This window comes from Lemur catta, chromosome 4 (assembly GCF_020740605.2).
Source record: "Lemur catta isolate mLemCat1 chromosome 4, mLemCat1.pri, whole genome shotgun sequence".
NCBI lineage: Eukaryota > Metazoa > Chordata > Mammalia > Primates > Lemuridae > Lemur > Lemur catta.
Window position 1 is genome coordinate 6,220,670 of NC_059131.1, and position 22,845 is coordinate 6,243,514.

The 22,845-nt window shown below is 34.8% G+C and overlaps 1 protein-coding gene across 3 annotated transcripts in view; it reads left to right on the forward strand.

Moving 5' to 3' along the window:
* Positions 1-22,845, forward strand: part of TAF1B (TATA-box binding protein associated factor, RNA polymerase I subunit B) — a 67,357-nt gene that overhangs the window by 34,337 nt on the left and 10,175 nt on the right. For all 3 annotated transcript variants that reach the window (XM_045549025.1, XM_045549024.1, XM_045549026.1), the window contains 4 exons: positions 12,075-12,222; positions 18,523-18,700; positions 19,280-19,326; positions 21,300-21,390. In XM_045549025.1, coding sequence (XP_045404981.1) covers positions 12,075-12,222; positions 18,523-18,700; positions 19,280-19,326; positions 21,300-21,390 — 464 coding nt within the window. The remainder of the gene's footprint in view (positions 1-12,074; positions 12,223-18,522; positions 18,701-19,279; positions 19,327-21,299; positions 21,391-22,845) is intronic.

The window sequence follows — 22,845 nt, forward strand, 5'->3', positions numbered from 1 at the left end:
ATGTACTTTTTCTACTTGTTAAAAAAAAGTTAACAGCCTCTAGGCAGGTTCTTCAAGAGGTGTTTCAGAAGAAGGCATTGTTATCACAGATGACAGCCCCGTGCATGTTATTGTCCCTGAAGACCTTCCAGTGGGACAAGATGGAAGATAGTGATATTGATGATCCTAACCCTGTGTAGGCCCAGGTTACTGTGTGTGTTTGTGTCTTTGTTTTTAACAAAAAAGCTTAAAAAGTAAAAAAACAAACAAACAAAAAAATTTAAATAGAAAACTTATAAATAAAGATATAAAGAAAAAAAAACATTTTTGTACAGATATACAATGTGTTTGTTCTAGGCCGAGTGTTACTTCAAAAGAGTCCAAAAGCTTTTAAAAAATATTAAAAAGTTTGTTAAGTAAAAAAGTTACAATAAGCTAAAGTTAATTTTTTATTGAAGAAAGAAAAATATTTGAAATAAATTTAGTATAGCCTAATTGTACAGTGTTTATAAAGTCTACAGTAGTGTACAGTATTGTCCTAGGCCTTCACATTGACTCACCACTCACTCACTGACTCACCCCGAGCAACTTCCAGTCCTGCAAGCTGCATTCGTGGTAAGGGCCCTATTTATACAGGAATAATTTTTTTCTCTTTTATGCTGTATTTTTACTGTACCTTTTCTATGTTTAGATATGTTTAGATACACAAATACTTAACCATCATGTTATCATTGCTTACAGTATTCAGTACAGTAACATGCTGTACAGGTTTGTAACCTTGGAGCAATAGTCTATATCCCATGTAGCCTAAGTGTGTAGTGGGCTTATACCATCTAGGTTTGTATATATACACTCTGTGATGTTCACACTATGAAATTGCCTTATAATGCATTTCTCAGAATGTATCCCTGTTGTTAAGCAACACATGACTATACATTATTATTGACTATAGCCTATAGTCAGCCTCTAGTAATCATTCTACTCTCTCCTTCTATGAGTTCAACTTTTTTAGATTCTTCTTATTAGTGAGAGTGTGCAGTATTTGTCCTTCTCTGTCTCGCTTATTTCACTTAGCATGATGTCCTCCAGGTTCATCCACATTGTCGCAAATGACAGAATTTCCATCTTTTTAAAGGCGGTATAGTTTTTTATTGTGTGTATATACCACATTTTCCTTTTCCATTCATCCATTGATTGACACTTAGGTTGATTCCACATCTTGGGTATTTAGAATAATGCTGCAGTGAACATAGTAGTGCAGATGGATATCATATTGATTTCAGTTCCTTTGGATATATACCCAAAAATGGGATCCCTGGATCATATGATAGTTCTATTTTTAGTTTTTTGAGGAACCTCCATTCTGTTTCCATAATGGCTATACTAATTTACATTCCAACCAACATTATATGAGAGGTCCGTTTTCTCCACATCTTCACCAACACTTGTTATCTTTTGTTATTTTAAATTAATCTTAAGTGAAGGGACAGGGTAAAACAGATTTCTTACAGAGATTTTGGTGGAAAATATAAGCATAATAAATAATATGAGATTATATCTTGATAGCAACCATTGCACTTTGCTTTTTTCACTCATATCCTGGAGAAATTTTTTTTAAAAAACTTGATTTTGAAATAATTTCAGATTTATAGTAAAGTTGCAAAACTAAAAAGACAAAATACAAGATTACCCATATAGCCTTTACCCAGATTGAACTATTATTAACATTTTATCCCATTTGTTTTATCATGTGGGCCATTTTCCCTCTGTGTATCTGTGTGATTCTATTTCTGAATTATTGAGTGTGAGTTACATCCATCATGACACGTTATTCCTAAATAGTATATATTTCCTAAGAATAGAGATATTCTCTTACATAATTGGAATTTAGTTATCAATTTTTTTTCTTTTTAGAATTGCATAGTATAGATATGCCACAATTAACTAGTTCTCTATTGATAGGGTTTTGTGTTTGGGGAGAAGGCTAAAGAAGGCAGCTAGGCAATGAAAACACAAAGAAAACTAGAAACAATCTAAATATCTATTAACAGGAAAATGTATAAATATGTGATATATTCATGTAGGGTATATTAAACAACTATGAAAATTAGTGAACTACAGCTACAAGCAACATGCATGAATCTGAGAAACATTATATTGAGTGTAAAAGGCAAGACTTAGAAAACTACATATTATAGTGTGATACCATTTTTAAAAAAAAGCAAGTTGATGATGAGCAAAATTCAGGATACTAGTTTCCTCTAAAGGGGGAGACAGAGGGATAGGATATAGGAGTACGCTGGTAGATACGATGATATTGGTAATGTTCCACTTCTTAAGTCAGGTGGTGATTCATGGGTATTCATTTTATTATGCTTCATAGCTTACAAATATATATATTCTTTTGTATTTTTCAAAATTTTAAAGGCAGCTAGAGGATATTGTCTAAGTAGAATTTCTAAAAGAAAGCAAAAGACAGTATGTGATGCATGGGTTTGTGTCTTGCATCCCCAGCTAAAAGGTGTAAACTCTTTGAGAGTAGGGACCATATTTACTACTGTTTTATTACCTATAGGACCTAATATGATTCTGTGTGCATGGTAAGGACTCAGTTTGTTTACTGATTAAATGATTTGAAATAGATATAAAACAGAATAGGTTTAAACACTTTATTTTTGGAAGATCTGAAACTGATTTGTTGAAATCAGATTTCAAATTGGTCTTTTCCACACAAGTAGGAAATTTCCAGAGTGTTTCTGATATATTTATTAAATAATATATCAGAATGCCATTAAATAGTGGTGTTTGGTTAAAGGAAAAAAAGCATTTTATTAAATTTTAATGGTAAATTTATAAGGGATATAACTTCTGCTTATAAGCAGGGTCATTTAAAAATAAGTTATGGGTGTGTCAGTATCACTCATATGAAAACCAGTGTGTGAAATAAATAATCTTATCAATTTGTTTGTATTCTTTGCCAGTATACTTAAACCAATAGTGAACTACTCAGATTAGAAAATGTATCTGTGAGGCTACTTTTATATTTCTTTGAGAATCATACCTCATAAGCAAAACCAGTGATTTTATGTGGATTACCTGTGATTTAGTTTGATCCTGGGCCAGTATACTCCAGTACCCAGTGTGCTCAGCCTGGGGCTTCCCTCACCTCTACTTCCCAGGAAGAGAGAATGGGGATTTGGTTTTACACTAGCCTGAACAAAACTGAATAATGACAAAGGTAAATCTGCTGCAAAAATAATCACATGACCCTTCCAAAATCAAACAGAAATTACTTGGGGATTATCTACTCTTCTGGATACCATCTTTTAATCTCCTTTACTACAGATATATCAAATTGGAATGTAGCTATGCAACAGCAGAGTATCTGGAGAACAGACAAATCTTAGGAAGAAGGACTCCAATAGGTTTTTCCCATCTCTGATTCTGAGGCCAAAACAAATTACTGTCTCCTTTTCAGTTGGCAAGCCCTCATTGGTCATCAATTCATAATTTGCATTTGTTCATAAGGTTTGTATTTGTCTGTGCAAGTCAACAACATGTTTCTAAAGAGGTCTCATCCTCAGGACCAAAGCTGTATTTCACAAAAAGTGATGTGTTCACCACAAATTTCCAGAAGACTAGACTTTGAACATAAAAAAGTATTTTTTGTTACTACTTGGAAGATTTACAATCATTAAGATAATTCTAGCAGACTAAGAATGCTAGGTGAGCTATTTTCTGAGTCATAGTACATGTGGAATTCATTTTTATCCTTCCTCCACAAATAATTACAGTGTTTTGTCATTGCTTCTGATAGTTTTATTCCTTATTAATTTTCCTTTGTTGTAGAAAGTCTTGTAAGTTTGGATTAACAGGTGCATGGAGCATTAGCTTTTTCTCAGCTGAATCTTTGCTTCAAAACAACAATAAGAATAAGTAAGGGCGAGGCCCTGCACTCCTTTTTTTTTTTCTTTTTTAAAATAGCAGAGCAGGAAGTTTGCCTCTGACAGGGTATTGTAATCAGGTTTATCACAGGAGCCTGCTGTTGTGTAACAGAAACTCTAGCTTGTCCTTACCTGTCTTAAAGCATTGCTTCATGAAGGAAAATAAACTCACTGGAATATTTGTGAAATTCAATAAAATGCTTTCCCAAGCGCTCAGTTTTTAATGCATGCTGGAACAATTTATTATAGCTTCATGGTCTTTTAAAAAACGTATTAAACTTATGATTTCTTACTGTTGTAATTAAATGGATCGGTATCACTCTAGGAGCCCTGTGTGTTATGTTATACCTTTTACAGACACATCTTCAGCCAAGTGTAGTATAAGTCCACACTCCTTCCCTCCTCTACTTTTTTCAAAAAAAAGGGGAAGGTTTGGGATGCCTTCAAATGACTGTTTATTTAATTGACAGGCAGCTTTTCTTCATTGTGTGCTTTGCCTTTGCTCACAAAAGTGCATTCACTATTCTATAGTATGTTGAAACTTTTAAATGGAAATGGCTTTTCATTAACAAAGGAAGCATTTTCTTCCCCCCTTCCATGTCTTAGCTTTCTCCACTAAGTCTTGGCTTCTTCAGCAGCTGTACCTCCACCAGAAATGACAAAAGGTGCAATTGTGCTAGGAGATGGCAATGAAGATAATGCCAGTGGAGTTGTGAGTGGGGGCTGCTGGGGACTGTTTTCCTTCTGTGTTTAGTTTGGTTTTGTTATTCCAGAAAGTTGAGCATACCTTAAAAACCAAAAAGAAAAAAAAAACCTTTAGAAACCCTTCTCAAACCTTTATCCTGGGTGAGCTGTTTTCTTTCCATTAAGTCATTCTGTTAGTATTTAAGTGGACCTCTCTGTCTTAATAACAACATATCTGACAAAGCTCACTTAAAACATAGGGGAATGGAATAAAGAATACAGAGTATTGATGTGGTTTGTTTTCTTTTTCCAAGCAACCTATGAGACTCTGAGTCTTCCTACCATTACCCTGACTTAAGAGCAAAGCTCAGGAGAGGAGATGGGTGTGCAAATTTAAGTTTTAGTATTTCTAATCACTTCCTTTTTCTGAGTTGTGATTCCCAACCCCAGGTAGATAGCCTTTTCATTTTATTTATTTACTTATTTAATTTGAAGATAACCTCCCTCCCCCCTTTTTTTTTGACTCTGCCTCTTCTGCTACTTTATTTTTCACTCAAGTTTCTGGAGTATGGTGCTGATTTGAAGCACTATTCTAGCAAAAATCTTTCAGTCCATCTGGTAAACTGAAAATCTAGTCTCTTTCAGGGGTACCAGCTCTTCACAGCGTACCAAATAATCAGATCACTGGTTGAACCCAAGTATTGAGTCTAGACATACTTGTCTCTTTTAGGTACAATTTATTCTGTCAGTGACTTATAGAAAGTAAAGCTACTTCTATATTTTCAGCCTTGATTTTCTTTACTTTTACATATTTTAAGCCCACAGACCAGTTTCTAAATACAGAATATGTAACATACATGTTATTCTACCATGGTCCTTGGCAATGTTTCTAAATCCTCTCAAGAATTAGTCATTTCATCATCCTTGCTGGACTCAGCAAGGAGGGATGAAGAGGAAACTGGAAATTCATTCTGAAGTACATCTCCAGTATTTTGAATGTTGATCAACAACATTCTGATCTTCTCTCTGAATGAGTAAAAAAAAAAAAAGATGTAATACTGGTTCAGCCAAACCCACTGAGTGGCACTCTGCCATGATGATTCATTTTGCCTTAGAGCAATCTTACACCCTTTGTGAAACTGGGTCCCTTTTGGTTGAAGGAAGAAAAAGACTCCTCCAGAGCTGTCAGTCACTTCTTAAGCACCTCCCAATGAAGGCCTTATTGGATCAAGTTTTAATACACTCAGTCTTCAAACTTTACTCTAGATTTGTTCACCATCTAACTGTGTAAGACACTTGTAGCCCTCGGGATTGTTTGTGCAATCTTTGTTAGAATAATAATATGACAGGTTTAAAATCTACCTGAGGGAAATTAAGGTGAGCATAATAACAACAGGTATTCTCAGTTTCCCTGATTCCTACTCCTCCCTTCCCGAATTACTACTGCCAGACAGCATGAGGAGAAGCCGGCTGATGTCGTCCTTTGTTTCTGGCCTCCCACTTCATCTTAGCCATCACCGGAAAGTGTGTGTGCACTTACTTCTCTTTTCAAGCTTGTTGGAGTAACACTATCTGAGGGTTTGTCCAGTTTGCAAGAAAAATGAGGATGGGAAACCACTACATTTTATTTTTTATTTTTTGCTTCCTACAAGTGGCATATTCTGTTCTCTAGGGATCCACAGATATTTCATTAGTCTCTAGAGGCTCTCAAGGTTTAGTATGCATACGAATATCCTGGAGAGCTTGTTTAAACTGCAGATTCCTAGACCCAGTGTCAGAGATTGATTCAGTAAGTGGAGTGTGGGACCTAAGAAGATGTGTTTTTCGTAAGCATCTTGCAAGTGATTCTAATGGAGATGGTGCTTTGAGCAGTACAGAGGAGTCATATCTCTCTGCCTGTGTCTTTTGTTGTTGTTGTTCCACTTTGTTCCACAAAAGATTAAGGTAGAATTAGACTAGCAGGTAACCAAAGGGTCAATATAAAACAAAATGCTATTATAACTTACTAAATGTGCAAAGTTTTAAACAGCATTCTGGTAGACCTCTTATTCTACCCAATACATCAAATTCCACATGCCTAGTGAAAATATGGTGCAAATACCTAGAAACTTCTAACAGACACGTCCCTTGGGTGTATTCTGTAGATGCCTTTTCTAAAAGTCAGAATAAGCCTATTCTAACACATTTACTGCATGGTTACTGTAAGTATTACATGATCATTGTCAATGTTTCAGAATCTTGTCAGAGACTAACTCCTCTTTCTGGGCTAAGGATAATGGGACAGAGACACTGAAACCATGCTTAAGTAACAATGCTCCCAGCCCTTCTGCCAGAGGTTAGATACCGTGCTAAGTTAGGAATCCAGGACCCCAAATTGGCCTGGCTCAGTTGAACTGGGAGCAGATGCGTAGGGAAGGTTGTCCATAGCTAAGCCCTATAGGCACAACTGGGCCACCACCTCATGTGTTGTTGGTGGCGGGAGGTAGCATTCTGATGCTTTTAATGATGTCCCCTGAGACAGAAATGTTTGCAGTGGTGATGTGCAGTTGTAACTCTTTACCCTCATTTGAGGCACTAAAAGGAAGATCTCTTTTAATCTTATACTAGAATCATTAAATAGTAAGCATGATTTTTTGGCAAAGAAGTCCTGAGCAAAAGATTCTGCAGATATTATGTTTTCTTTTTGCTCAATATATTTTGTCGCCTGGTATAGGCAGACCCATATCTTGGTGTTACATTTTTAATAGTTTAGTAACTCCATCTTTTTCAGCCTAAAAGTATGTTTCTGTTGCTAAGAGATTTTCTATAAGATTAAGGTAGATATTAGCAAGTAGTATAGATTTTGAATGTAGATTTTATATATGCTGAATTTTCTAAATCTTTGCCTTTACTATACTTCTAATTATGACCTCTCTAATATGTTTTTTTTCCTTAGGCAGATATTACTTAGGTTCCTTTTTTATACTTGTTTTTTACTGTGGCAAAATATACATAACATAAAATTTACCATTTTAACCATTTTTAAGTGTACAGTGGCATTAAATATATTTATATTTGTGTGCAACCATCACCACCATCCATCTCTAAACTTTTTTCATCTTCCCACACTGAAACTCCATACCCGTTAAACCCTAACTTCCCATTCCCCACTTGCCCCGGCCCCTGGGAATGACCATTCTACTTTCTGTGTCTCTGAATTTGACTACTTTAGGTAGCTCATATAAGTAGAATCATACAATGTTTGTCCTTTGGTGTCTGTCTGGCTTAATTTACTTAGAATGTCTTTAAGGATAATCCATGTTGTAGCTTCTGTCAGAATTTCTTTCCTTTTTAAGACTGAATAATATTTATATGTATGTATTATATATGTATATATTAATACATGTAGACACCCCCCACACACACATTTAGTTCATCCATTCATTGGTGGACATTTGGGTTGTTTCCTTTCACCTTTTAGCTATTGTGAACAATGCTGATAACACTGGTATACAAATATCTGTTCCAGTCCTGTTTTTAGTTCTTTTGGGTGTATATCCAGAAATCCAACTATTGGGTCATAGGGTAAGTCTATGCTTAGTTAGACCACCATAATATGATTTTGAATGTTAATTTTTTAATTATTACTAAAGTAATATATTCAGAATGATTAAAAGTAGAAATGTAAAAAATAAGTACAAAGAAGATGAAAATCATCCACAATCCAATTTCTCATGAATGCCATTAACATTTGCTATTTTTGATTGTCTTATTTAATATGCATAAACATATTTGCAAAATTAGGATTGAAGAGCATACCCAAATTTGTCTCCTTTTTAAAAACTCAATATTGTGCTATGAATATTTTCCTAAGTCATGGAATTACTTATGAAAACATTTTTTAAAAGCTGCTTAATATGATGCATATAACATCTAACATAGATGGCTAATAATAACAAAATGATGGATTCATAGTGGGGAATATTTTCTAGTCACTCAGAATGATATTTTTATAGGCTATCTCACGATATAAGGAAATTCTTACAAAATATGATGTTAGGTGAAAGTGTAGAGGATGAAACTATATTCCTAATTCAGTTTGTACAAAAGTTCTCAGATAGAAAGGAGCTGAGCCTAAGAGCATGTGAACTGTTAGAGGGATTTTAGCAGGGGAGTGACATCAGATTTGCCTTTTAAACTCTCGCTCTGACTACCATTTGCAACGAAGCAGAAACATATACGGGACTATCAGGAAGTTGGTATCCAGGTCTGGGGTAGTATAGGTGGAAGCGAAGAGAAAGTCTAGCATTTAGGACCAAGCTTGGAGGTAAACTGGCTATGGAATGGAATGGATGTGGTGTGTGAGGAAAGGGAGGCGTCAAGGATGTTCCTAAATGTTTGTTTTTTTGTGACTGGGTAAGAAACACTGTTGGAGACAGAAAATTTGGAATAAATAAGTTTGACATACTGGAGAGATATCCAAGTAGAAATGTCAAATAGGTTGTTGGATTTAAATGCCAATGTTATAAATACGGATGTGCCAAAAAAGGGCTAAGAGAAAAGTCTACCAAGATCCTAGTGGAAGTTTTCTCTTAAGTTGTGAGGGAATTTTTGTTGTCTTCAGCGTAGTATTTTATATTTCATAAATTTTCTGTAATGTTCATGTATTATTTTTATAATCAAATTTAAATGTTGAAATATATTCATCGTGGCATTATTTATACTAGTTTAAAAATTGGAAACAACCTAAATGTATAACAGTGATGGAAGATTGGTTTAAAAAAAGGAGGAATGGCATTGAAAACCCTGTAGTCACCTTTTAAAAACAATAATTTTGAGTGTTATTCAAAAAGGAAAAGTTAGCTCTGTTTAAAAATAAATGAAATTTTAAAAGGTGAAATCTGTAATACTGAATTGAAACTAGGAAAATCTAGAATCTATACTATAGTATAAATAGATAGATTTACATTATTAATAATTATTTTCTCCTCAATTTATATTTGTAAGGATGGTGACCTATTTGTCACCAGATGTAGTTTGCTGTACCAACTTTTAGTGTGGACGTTTTGAAAATACACTAAATCCTATTAGCCTACCAAATAGCTTTTCATTAATGACGTTATGCTTACTTGTCATGACTTTATCATCCATTAAATCATTTTTTTGAGATAATTGTTTTTCTAAGGGGAACATTCCTGCTCTAGTGTTCTGCTTTGTTTGCAGATAAAAATACTTAATTGCATCTCCTACCTGAATTAATTATCAATAAAAGGATTAGGGCTGCCATAAATCTTGTCAGTAATGTTAAAATTGTCTTAACTTGAAAAGACACTTCAAATTTGTGCAGAATGAGGCTGAGGTCTAAATGAATTAATTTTTTAAATGCAAAGGAAGATATCTTCCTTCCAAAGGTCACTGAGAACTTGTTTTCCTTTCTTCTCTTTTAAATTCACAGATTAGAATACAATTAATAATATTTTAGTATACAAGTAGCATTACTCTATCTCAACATTAAAAAAAGATTTCAAAGGCCACATTGCTACTTTGGATTGACAGAAATTTACGCTGTGTTCTTTATTACAGATTAATCATAGGTTGATAATATAGAATAAACTGAAGGACTTTTTTTAATAAAACTCAAGAGTTTAGATACTGAAATAGTTGTATTGAAATAAATGTAATGCAAAGAAGATTGTAGCTTCAGGCAAAGTAAAATCAAGCATAGTTATAAATCTAGAAATTAGCAGTGTGATTGTTTTTCATAAACATACCCCCGTACCATTATAAAACCTTTCTCTGTGCTTTATAATTGCATGTGAGCTGAATTTAACAAAGTAAAATTTTACAAAGAAATAATTCTTTCAATTGGCTCCCAAACACATTCACACATTTAGAAGATAGGCAAGGCATGATTTAACAGCAGTATTTTCTAAAATAACTCAGGCAATTTAATTGACTATAAGCTCAAATTGGGAAGCAAATTTTCACTTAGATGACAGAAGAACTTTTTAACAATTAGACCCATTAAAAATGAAATGACTGTCTTTGAGAAAGGTATTGAGTTCCCATCATTGAAGGTTCACAGATATCCTCCTGCTAGGGATTTTATAGGATTGGGCCTCCTGCTTTTTAAGGTCTTCCCAACTCTGTATTTGCCAGTTAGATTATTTCTCCCACAAAGGTGATATATGAACCAGCTCTCTTACACAAAATAGTTTACTTAACTGGTTACCTTTCCTTTCTTGTCTCCCCCCCCCTTTTTTTTTCTTTTTATTAAGGTGAAATAGACATAGAAAAGTCCACATATCATAATTGTGTACAGCGTGAAGAATTATCACAACCTAAGCACGGTCATGTACCCAGTACCTACATGGAGAAGTATTACCAGCACCCTAGAAGCTCCACCATGTGCTTCCTTACAGTCATGACCTCCCCACCCCCAGAGTGGCCCTGACTTTTAACAGCATGGAAGTTTAGGATGGAGTTGCTGAGTTTTGTACACTATATAAGTGGAATCGTTCTCTTTTGCTTCTGGCTTTTTTTAAAACATTATATTTTGAAGATCATTCATTGTTACGTGCAGAGCATTCATTGCATTGCTGAATAATGTTCATTGTAAGAGTATATCAAAATTTACTTATCTCGGCTACCATTGATGGACATTTGAGTAGTTTCCAGTTTAGGGCTTTTACAAATAGTGATGTTATGTACATTCTAGTTCATGTCTTTTGTGGACATGTGTACACATTTCTGTTGGGTATACTTAGCTAGGAGTAGAATTGCTTTGTCATGGAATATACACATGCTCAACTAGAATAAATACTTGCCAAAAGGGTTCTAAAATGTTTGTATTCAGGCCCAGTTTTAACAGGGTCCTACCATATCAGAAACGTTAATTTCCCTGAAATCTCATAAGCCTTTTGTTTATTTCTTACTTGCGGTACCTGACGACCTTCTGTTTTGTACTATGGTTATTCACGCACACTGTATCTCCCTTTCTAGATTGTAAACTCCTTGAGGGGATTGTCTTATTTATCTTTATATTTCCCAAAGTACTTTGTGTAGAATAGGCTGTAAACTTAATATTTATATGTGAGTGGATGAGCAAATGAGGAAAAATTATATGTAGTATTAATATTAGGAATGTTCATAAATCACAAAAATGTAAATAGCATACACAAAAAACTACAAGAAAGTGTAGTTCTGCACTAAAGTTCTAGACAGAATGAATTTAGTGCCTTTTTAATTTAGTGTTATTACTGTTTAAAATTGCTAAGTTAGAATATTAAAGATTTATGGGTGTTTCTTACATTTTTCCACATTCCAAATTTTATTCAGTGAATGCATATTACTTTTTAAATCAGAAAATATTTTTAAAAATAATTTATGTTGCAAAATTTGAATGCATATTACTTTTTAAATCAGAAAATATTTTTAAAAATAATTTATGTTGTAAAATTTGCTACCGTGATCTCTCTTTTATTACAGTCTTGGCCTGACTATGAAGATATCCATAAAAAAACAATTGAAATTGCCACATTTTTAGATTTGCCTCGTTTTCCAAACATAACTGAAGACTGCTATCTTCATCCCAACATCTTGTGTATGAAATACTTAATGGAAGTCAATCTCCCTGGTAAGTGTGTGGTATATATGGTGAGGAAGCTTTAACTAATAGAATTATAATAAACAGAATATAGAATTCTTTCAAATCCCAGACTGTTAGAGCCACTTGGAAGAATCCATAATTAATAACATGAAGCTTAATTTCAAAATCCTTTCTTAAAATAATTCAGACCATTTAAAATGGTTAAAGGGATAGAGTTCAAAAATGGAGTTCTATTTTGGTGTGAGGGATTTATTCTTGAGATAATGTATCTGGTTTTTATCTTAAGTTTGCTAAGTGCAAGTAAAGTAACAAATGTTTCAATATGTCTTATTAATGACCTAGTCTCCCCCCTCAAAAAAAACCAGCACTTATTTATTTTCATGAAGCATTATTATTACATAATGAATTCTAATTTTTTAAAAATCCCAGAAGCTAAGCTATGGTAGGTAATGTTTTTATTGTTTGGTTACATGTGCTATTTCCAATCCCTAAAATAAATGGAGATGAAAGTCTGATCAGATCCCAGTGAACTCTTTAAGGCAACATATAGAACATAGAAAGAGCCTCACTATACCTGGTGCACCGTATACCAAGACACAGGTAACCCCAATGGAATCTGCTGATGGAATCCAGTCCTGAATTTCTTGCTAGACTAGAAATGTGAGAAATTTAGGACTTATATTCTTAAGAGAAAATACAAACATAACATGACTGTACCATTGCTTAAGCAATATCAAAAATGGGATTGAACATATTTTAATAGGACAAGAAAATACATACATTGTGTGAAAAAAGCAATATACAAAATTATATATACCTTAACTATAAAAATAAATACAAATATGTAGTAACATATATACAAATACAAATATTACTATAATTTTAAAATGTTTTTAAAAACAGGAACAAAAATAATTTAAACTTTTCAAATGTATCCTTTATAAAGCTAAGGAATATATGTCTCTTGTTCAGATTTTCAGAAGTCAATAACTATTTAAGATTTCATAATCTGGAAGATCTCATTTCTGCATTTTGATGTGTTGTATAGGTCAGACTTATTGTTTTAGATTTCTTCCCCCCACCTTGATGGTTCTCTCAAGTATGGAAATTTCCTGTATTCTGTTATAATTCCAAAATCTTCAATTTATAAAGAAAATACTAGGTTTTAGAAGGAATACCAAGGATTACCAAAACATAACTGATCTAGTCTGATTAATAGCAAACATCTATCTCACATGTTTACTATTAGACAAAGAGAAGGAAATGATATTTTCTGGCCATTGTATATAGTTTAACAGTATTTCTTGCCTAACACTTCCTGAGAGTAACAAGTAGAATTAAATCCATTATAATATGCAAGAGACATTATTGTCATTTGATATTTATTAAGTGACTTTTTGGACTCATAAAGAATCAGGGTAGAGAAATTTTACTTCTCTCAATCTGTTCAATAGAGATAATTTAAAATATAGAAAACCATTGTACATAAATATTGGTCATTTTATTTGTAATATAGAAGATCAGAAACAACTTAAATATTGAACAGAAAGGTAAGGATTATGTAAACAATGGTGTGTATATTCAGTAGAACATGATGTAGCTTTTAAAATAATGTTTACGAAGAGTTCATAAAAGCATGGAGAATGTTTATATTATAATAAAAAATGAGACAAGCCAAATTACAGAATTATATCTAACATGACCACAGCTACATAAAATGAAAATGTTCATAAAAATATTAAAAGTAAATACCCCAAAATATTACAGTGACTTTCTAAGTTATGATAATGCGTATTACTACTTTCTTTCTTCTACCTTTATGTCATATGTTGAGTTTGTGTTATTAGTGGGGGGAAAGCAATAAATTATTTTTTTTAACAAAATAGATCTACAAATTAAGATGTGATAGTCCCTGTGCCTTAGGATTTAGATTCTAAAATGTCTGAAGTTGGTTTGCAAACTATGCATCTGTAAGATTGTAAGGATTTGCAGGATGTGCCATTTTCAAAATTTATAAATAGCGCTCTCAACAGTGCCATCATTCATATGGTGCTGTTGATCAAAAAGAAGAGGGCTGTGTATGTGGTACTTTTACAAAGAGAGGCTTTAAGGTTCCCAGCAAGCGAAAAGTGGTTTTAAGCATGCTGGGGCAACAAATACCCCTCCTCAGGGCCTTTAAAGGTGACCATGTAGCCTCTGGGGCTCGGAAGGGAAGTTTCAGCAAGTATGTCACGCATATTCTGACTGAATAAGCACTGCCCCTGTGATGGCTGTGAGTGACTCAGATGTACTGTCTAGTATGTCTAGTATGGTTCCTCCCACAGCTACCGACGAGCCTGCTGGGTAGAGTTTCTGGTGGCTTTCACTATCATTAATGTAATTTCTGGAGAACTTTGGAGCTTCCAAAGTGCCCCTTAGGTGTATTCTCTCCTTTGTGAAGATGGGAAGAGCAAGTGGGGTTCCCATTGATCAGTGAGACTTAGGGGAGGTTCACTGGCACCAGCTGGCAGGTGGCAGAGTAGATTCTTACAGCCCAGTCTTCCCATTCCAAGCCCTATGTCTTTCTACATTATACTGCCTTTCAGGATCCTACACTGTCTTTGGTACTTTTCTCATAATTTCTTCCACTTGCCTTTTTATTACTCTACTTTTGGTATAAGAGGAGCAGTTCAAGATATTAATTTTTAAAGAAGGGAACTTATTCAAGAAATATCATTCTTTTTTTTTTTCAAAGGTACTCAAATGTCAATTTTATTGTTTACGCACACATTTATTTGCTGCTACAAAATAAAAATACAGCACATCAAAATTTCCTTTCATTGAAATTTTTTTTAAACCAGAAAATCTAATCAATTCAGCTCTAGCCAAACTACCCAATGTTTCCTTCACATTCTTCTCCCACAAGTTACTTTGCCGCAAATTCTTGATGATGTTAAGTTTTATCTCACTTGACTTAGAATACTTCAGATCTATTGAGGGTTCTTTGGGTGAAATCAAAAAGTAGAGCTAAAGTACACTGAAGTTATTCAAATACATTCAAACTACACAGATCCCTTATAAATTACTGGTATCAAAGTAATATGGAAAACATACAAGAAAAATATATCATAGAACTCATCATAGATTATCAAAATTATTGCTATACAGTCTATCCTAACAAAGAATAGCTTTCTCAAATTGCTGTGTAAAATTACCAGCAAAAAACAAAAGCATAAGAATAAGGTTTATGGTGAAATTGGCCTGGTGTCATAATTGCCTATTCTAGCATTTTCAGAAGGATCCCATCTGTGATACACGCAGAAACTGCACCTACATTTGAATGGTTCGCTTCTTGATTCACTCTGAATTCCTTTAAGTCCAGTGTCTGCTCGTTGTCTTTTAAGCTGAGAAAATCTGTTGAGTAGAAGATATCTCAATCTTGCCAGCCTTTCTTTCCGCTCAGATAACAGTGTCCTTACTCCTCTTCTCCTATAAGGCAAGCCATCTCTGATATCCTGAGAGATGCTTTCTCTTCTAGCGTGTTGTTGGGGTAAATCTTCTGGTAGAGGGGAAGGGAAATTGGTGCCAGCATTGAGAGTCAATTTATCAAGGCTCTTTATTCAAGTTTCGGAGAAGTTATGAGGGGACTCTGAATTGTCTTAGGAATTTTCTTCAGTGAGCATTTGTGAAGACTCTGGGATCAAGGCTGTGTCAGGCATTTCTGATGGGTTCATCTCAGTCTAGTCACAGCTGTAAGTTCCTCCTGGATCTTTGGGTCGCAGCAGAATGACAGGGAAACCTTTAAAGAACTCTGTAGCTAAGAAAGAGCCTGAAAACCTGAACTCCAACAAACAGTGGTAAAAGAACTGATAAGAAATATCATTCTTTATAAAATAGTATAAAATAAAATAAAATTCAAAATATGGTTTTGAATTTTAAGTTATCTGAGAACAGCCTCTAATACCCAATGTAGGTAATAGATAAAATTTAGGTGGAATCTGTAAATTGAAATTATCTTAACAATAGTAAGTCCAAATTATCACACAAAGATCTTCATGATGTGGCGCTGCTAACCTCTTTACACTTCAACACTAAAGACTTGTTGGACCACTTGTATTTCCCCAAAGCACCATCTCATCCTTGTCATTCTCCTTACTAGATTGCATTCTAAATATTTACCTGTTATTAAACACTGAGCTCCTTGAGGGAAAGGACTATATCTTTATCTTCAGGTACTCAGAACATACTAGTTGCTCAATAAATGTTGAAAAGAATGAGTAAAAGCCCAGCGAAAACTTTAGCTAAGTTATTAGAATGTGTAATATTAGACATATAAAAATAATTTGATGCCATATTTTGAATTATCATTGTTATATATTTTCTATTTCTGTGTGAACATAGCTTTTTTTTTTTTTTCCTCGAGACAGAGTCTCACTCTGTTGCCCTGGGTAAAGTGCAGTGGCATCATCATAGTTCACTGTAACCTCAAACTTCTGGTCTCAAGTGATCCTCCTGCCTCAGCCTCCCAAGTAGCTGGGACTACAGGTGCATGCCAGGACACCTGGCTAATTTTTCTATTTTTTTAGTGGAGATGGGGTCTTACTCTTACTCAGGCTGGTCTCAAACTCCCGAGCTCAACTAATCCTCCTGCCTCAGCCTCCCAGAGTGCTAGGATTACAGGCATGAGCCACTGCGCCTGGCCAACAAAGCATTTTTAGTTAGTAAAAAATTTTTACTTAAACATTTCAAGAAAGAAATTAGTTTTGTATTTTGCTCATTCTTTACCATAAACATGTAATTAGTACCAATTATGTGTAGCCTGCCACAGTTAGGAAGATTGAGTCACTCTCAAATTTAAGAGGAAGACAAAGAAGTAAATGCTTAACTTCATTCAGGAGAGGGGTGAATGCCAGAAAAGCTGCCATAGCACTCAGAAGAAGGCTGATCAAAGAAGTCTGCTGGTATTATACAAGCATTCTCAGAAGAAGTGATTAGTATAACTGAGTTCTGTAAGCTGAGTGATAATCAGCCCAGCAAAGCTTGAGATGAGGAATGGGGAAAAGGAATTGACTCTCTAGGCAAAAGGCAAAAATTACCTGTGCAAAGAGGAGAGGCAAGTGAGAATATGGCTTGTTTGGGGAACTAAAGAGAACTACTCAGGCTGGGAGTTAAAAGTTCTAATGCATTCGTGAAAGCAGGGGAATGAGATGATTGGACCACAGCAGGGTAAGACCAGAACAAGAGACACCAAGTTTGAGGTTGAACTAAGGAGCAACAGTGGAGAGAGAAAAGGGGATGGATTTGAGAGCAGTCAGCACTGATCTAAGTGCTTTAGGTATATTAATTCATTCAATCTTCAAAATAACTGTGAAGTAGGCACTATTGTTATTCCTTTTTATTCAGATTATTTTAAAAACTGAGGCACAGACAGGTCATGTAACTTGTCCAAGGTCACAGAGCTAGTGAGTTATGGAGCAGGAACTCCACTCCAGGTAGTTAGTGCCACAGTCTGCTCTTAACCGTGTTGTTATATGTTACATTAAGGGAGAGGAATCAACAGGACATGGTGACTGAATGGATGTAAGAGATTCAGTTCAATTCCATGCAAGTTCATTATGCTCTTATAAATGATGGTTCTCATACTTGAAATTAATTAGAATAAGATGTGGTACACATTAGGTACTTAGATTAGGTAGTACATAAATTTGTTTAGTAACTTAGAGTTTTCACTTGTACTATCTTACTTAATCTCAGTTTATCCTCATTGTAACCCATTTTACAAGTGAAGAAACTGAGGATAAGTGACTAATCCAGAAGCACAAAGCTAATGATTAGAAAGCCTAAATATAGGTCTTAGGTTTCCTGGTTCCTACTCCCACATTATTCAGCCTTGAATAATACATGCAGTCTATGCTGAGCATGTCATTTCTTTAGGAAAGCAGTATATCTAGTTAAGCACATGTTGAGGGCTTCCAGTATCCTAGAGAAGGTTTTTGGTCTTTCAAGGGAATTATTTTCAGGTAAGCACACACTGCCATAGAAACATGGACGAGACATGGATGAAACAACAGAACACTGGTGTATAGCTGTCTACAGGGTTCCAGGATGTGTCCTACAAATAGTAGATGTTTTAGGAAGTCAGAATAGAAAACACTATGCCTTGCCAAGGTTCTGTCACTAGTTTGTCTATACAGATACCATTTTTTGGTTGATTCACAAAATGTATGTCTCCAGGTTCCAGCATAGTATCATATTTTAAGATAAAGGTTATCCTGTGGTTATACACATTAGTGTGGTCTAGTTAGCCAAAGATTTTAATCCACATTCAACTGTTTTGTTCTTCCACAGATGAAATGCACGGTTTAGCCTGCCAAGTGATAAAAATGACTGGAATAGGAGAAGTGGATTTTCTGACATTTGATCCTATAGCTAAAATGGCAAAAACTGTTAAATATGATGTGCAAGCTGTAGCTATCATTGTAGTAGTATTGAAACTGCTCTTTTTATTGGATGACAATTTCGAATGGTAAGTGTATGTTAATATTATGACAAGTAACACTTTATTGTGCTGATCTTAGTTTTTAAAAGAAGCTAAGGAAAAAAATTGAATTGCTTTTACCTAATTATTGAGAGTAAAGGAATTCATGTTATCTCAATAGAAAATGGAGACTTGTCAGTTGTTATAGAACCTTGACTAGCAGTAACAATTACTTCTTACATGATACTTGACTCAGCTGTTTGTCAGTTGTTTGATCATGTTTTATTCCTATTGTTCTTTAGGTAGCAATGTTTGTCATCGCATCACTGATTTCTGAGTTTTAAAGTATCATAAATCCTAAAGAATCATTCAGCACTTTATCACTATGCCTTTAGGCTTCTGGCACTATGCATTATCTCTCAAAGATTTTTTAGAAAGTAAAGTAATCTTCCCCCTCCCAAATGCCAGCAAAGAATGACAGTGTTTAGAGTGTCCCTGCTTCAGTGATTGCTTCTCCATTAAAATTTGGCATCAGTTACTGTTCTATACTTTTCTCTCAGAAGAATTCAAAATTAACTGTCCAAATATGTGATTTCTGAGTTGACTTTTTTTTTTTGTTATATACAGGTCTTTGTCTAATCTTGCTGAAAAATATAATAAAAAGAACAAAAAAGGTACTAATTTTTATCAGTCAAATTCAAAGTGATTGTAACTGATAGATTAAAATATGTAATAAATATAAGGAGGAAACTTTGAAAAATAGACATGTATACATATACATACACATATATACAAATTGTACCTTGTACCAGGATGATTTTTTCATATAATTATCTAATTATATCTCTAGGCTACTAAAAAAGTCAATGACTTCCTACTATGTGTAAGACCAGCCTGCTTTTTATTCCTAACTTACACTTACTAGCCATGCTCGACTCAACTTACTGGCTGCTTTCTGACCATCATGTGTATTCTGATGCCTTCAGCTTTTGCTCTTTCTGTTCCCTCTATCTGGAATGCTCTTTCCTTTTTACCCTGTAGCTCCCCTTCAGTTACTAGCAAATCCCTTTTCATTCTTCAAGATGTAGCATAAATACCATTCTTTTACCTGTTCTTCACACCACTTCATCTCTTCCCAAATCAGAACCAATTACTCCTGTCCAAACTTATACTAGATATTTAATACATTGAATTATAACTAATGGCCTAAGTATATCTGTCCCTATTAGATTACCAGTATTTGTGAAGTGCTTAGAAGAATATCTGGCATATAATAAGTACATTGTAAGTGATAGACTAATAGGTAGATTGTGAGCTTCCAGAGAAGGACTATATCTTCCTTATTTTAAAAAATGTATCTTTAGTGCCTAACATAGTGACTGGCCTAAGAGCAACTCAGTGAAGTGTAGTGGAATATGTGAATTCTTAAATTCGATTCTAATTTCTTAATATTCTCGCTAGGATTTACATTCATTGATTTTTGGAGCTTGAGTTTAATGGTGGTAATCAGTTTGTGTGTTCTTTCCAGAATATGTATAAAATACTTCTTTCTGTACATTGTTTGTGTTGCCTTCTACATGGAGTGAAAGGTTGAACTAGCTGTCTTCTAATGTCCTTTCTGATATTGAAAGGGGATAGTAGACTGTGTAGATGTATAAAGTAAACAGAGCACTTTGACCTCTCTCCCTTGTAAACCTCAAATCTGTGCTGTCAGCAGGGCAAGGATTGTTGTCCTCATTCTCTCTGCTGCTGTGCTGACTACCATCCCCTGCCTCCCCACATTATTGATTAGGAGATTGTAATTTAGAGAGGTTGTGACTTACTCAAGATCAAAGAACCTTGAGTCCTATTAATTGTTACAGTTTTCCTCTCTATAATTTTGGTAGTTTCCTTTTTTTAAGGCTTTATGGCCTACAACATCATATTGGATTAAATGATGATTATATTGGCCAGTTGAAAATGTTTTTAATTAGACATTAAAAGAGATTATTTTCATTGGAAAATAATGGAGAATGATCCCCGTATGGATTGAATAAAAGAGTGAGGAGTGAATTTTTGTACTTGACTACATTCAATTCTGCTGTCTCTTTGACCTCTACATCTTGAACACACACTCACACCTACTATCCGGTGCAATCTACTTTCTTACTTATCTTTAGATTCTTTGAATCATTAGGAAGAACAGGAAAAGAAGTTGATGAAACTGGAAGTCTGGATTCAGCTACCATAATACCATTTTACACATTTATGAATCATTTTTCCCGTAATTCATGTATTTGCCATATTGGAGCACCATCATGTGCCAGACGCTGTGCTGGGTGTTGGGTTTGGGGGGAGGAGGGGGCAAACAAAATACATGTTCTGTTCTCAAGGAGGTAATAGTCAAGTCTAGGAGAAACAGACATGTAAAAAGATGATTTCAGCATAATCTAGTTGGAGCCACAATATAGGTAGGAACTTAGAGGGGGGAGTGGCAGATTGCTCAGGAGAGTCATATTGGAGTATGCAGATAATGACTCCATCTATAATTTCTAAGAGCTACTATTTAAGTGTTTGGCTAGATCATTGAATGAAGACTCAAATGAACAATGTATATTATTATAATGTGATTTATTTGGTTAATAATGTTAGATTTTATTTCTTTCAGATAAGCCATGGTTTGATTTCAGAAAGTGGTACCAAGTTATGAAGAAAACTGTTGATGAGAAAAAACATAAATGGGAGGAAGCAAGGGCAAAGTATGTTATCTCTGCTGGTTTTAGACTCACCTACTTTATTTCTGTGTCCCTTACATTTTAAAGCTGAAGTTTTATCAGTTTAGATTCATCAGCTTTGTGACATTTTTTCTAGAAATATTAGCCCTACATTGTAATTAACTTTTTTCTTTTTTACATTACTATTAACTAAACACTAGATTTAATTTGGATTTCACCAGTGTTTCCATTAATTTCCTCTTTCTATTCCAGCATCCAATCTAGGGTACCACAATGTACTTAGCAATTAACTTCTTATAATTTGCATGAGTCTCACCTGCATTTCTAATACTCCTCCCTGTTCTCCTTTCTCAAATTTGGTCATTTCCCATCTACATTTCCCAATATTAAAAAGATTACAAATGTTACCCTGTGACATATGTAATTGGAATATTCCCCCAAAACAAAGGTCCCTATGAAAATTGAAACAAAGGAAAGCAGACAGTGAGTACATTTAATGCAGTGAGTGTCACTGACTTTCTTTGAATCGTCATTCTGATATGGATTCACTGTGGTAGAGTGGCAAGAGCATAGCTTTAGCGATAGACAGTGCTAGGTTTGAATCCTAACTGCATTACAAACTAGCCATGTGACCATGGTGAGTCACTTACCCTCTTGTTGAGTCTTTCAGTCTCTGTGAGACTTTAAAGAAAAAGTTAACATCTCTGTATTTTATGTAAATTAACAATAATACTAATTTGATCAAGGAATTTTATATCCTTTGAGAAAAATCAAGGTTCCTCAGATTAGTTGAAATGATAATTTGTTTAGTTCCAGTTTCCTCATCACTAAAATAGAGATAACGCCCACTTATATACTGTAATTAAGATCCAGTTTTCATGGTTCAGAGGTAGAATTAGATTATTTTTCCTCTAAATTTCAGAGGGCTTTTCAATAGGGAAACAGACTCTCGGGGGTGGGTTAAAGCACTGTGGAGAAGAGGATCCCTGCCAAAGTGGGAGGAGAGACAGGTTTTCACTGGTCAGATTTGATGGACAGTGATAAAGGGGTGGAGGTGAATTTATTCTGACAGCTATGGAGTCCCAGGAGAACTGGTCCTTCCTCTTCCTCACCAGAGAAAGAATGGCTCTTCAGTCAGTGGGTCTCAGTGGCACAAGGGTAAGCAGTAAGAACAAGAGTTTGTTCTGTCATCTTAGGTCATCTTAGAGAATCAGTCTTCCTATTCATGGTGCTGGCCAGGCCCAGTCCTAACTGATCCTGAGGGCCAGGTGTTCAGGGGCCGTGCTACCCAGGTGTCTCATTGGTGACAAGGCTTTCCTTAGCCCAAACCAGGCACCAACTTCTACTTCAAACATAGCTATTGGAGGCCCAGTTCATGTTGTGGTGGTATAATCAGTTGCACTTCTAAAATTTACTGACCTTTAGCTATTTAAGGAGACATTTTAGTGGCCAAAGAAAGTAAGTCTAGTACCAGACGCA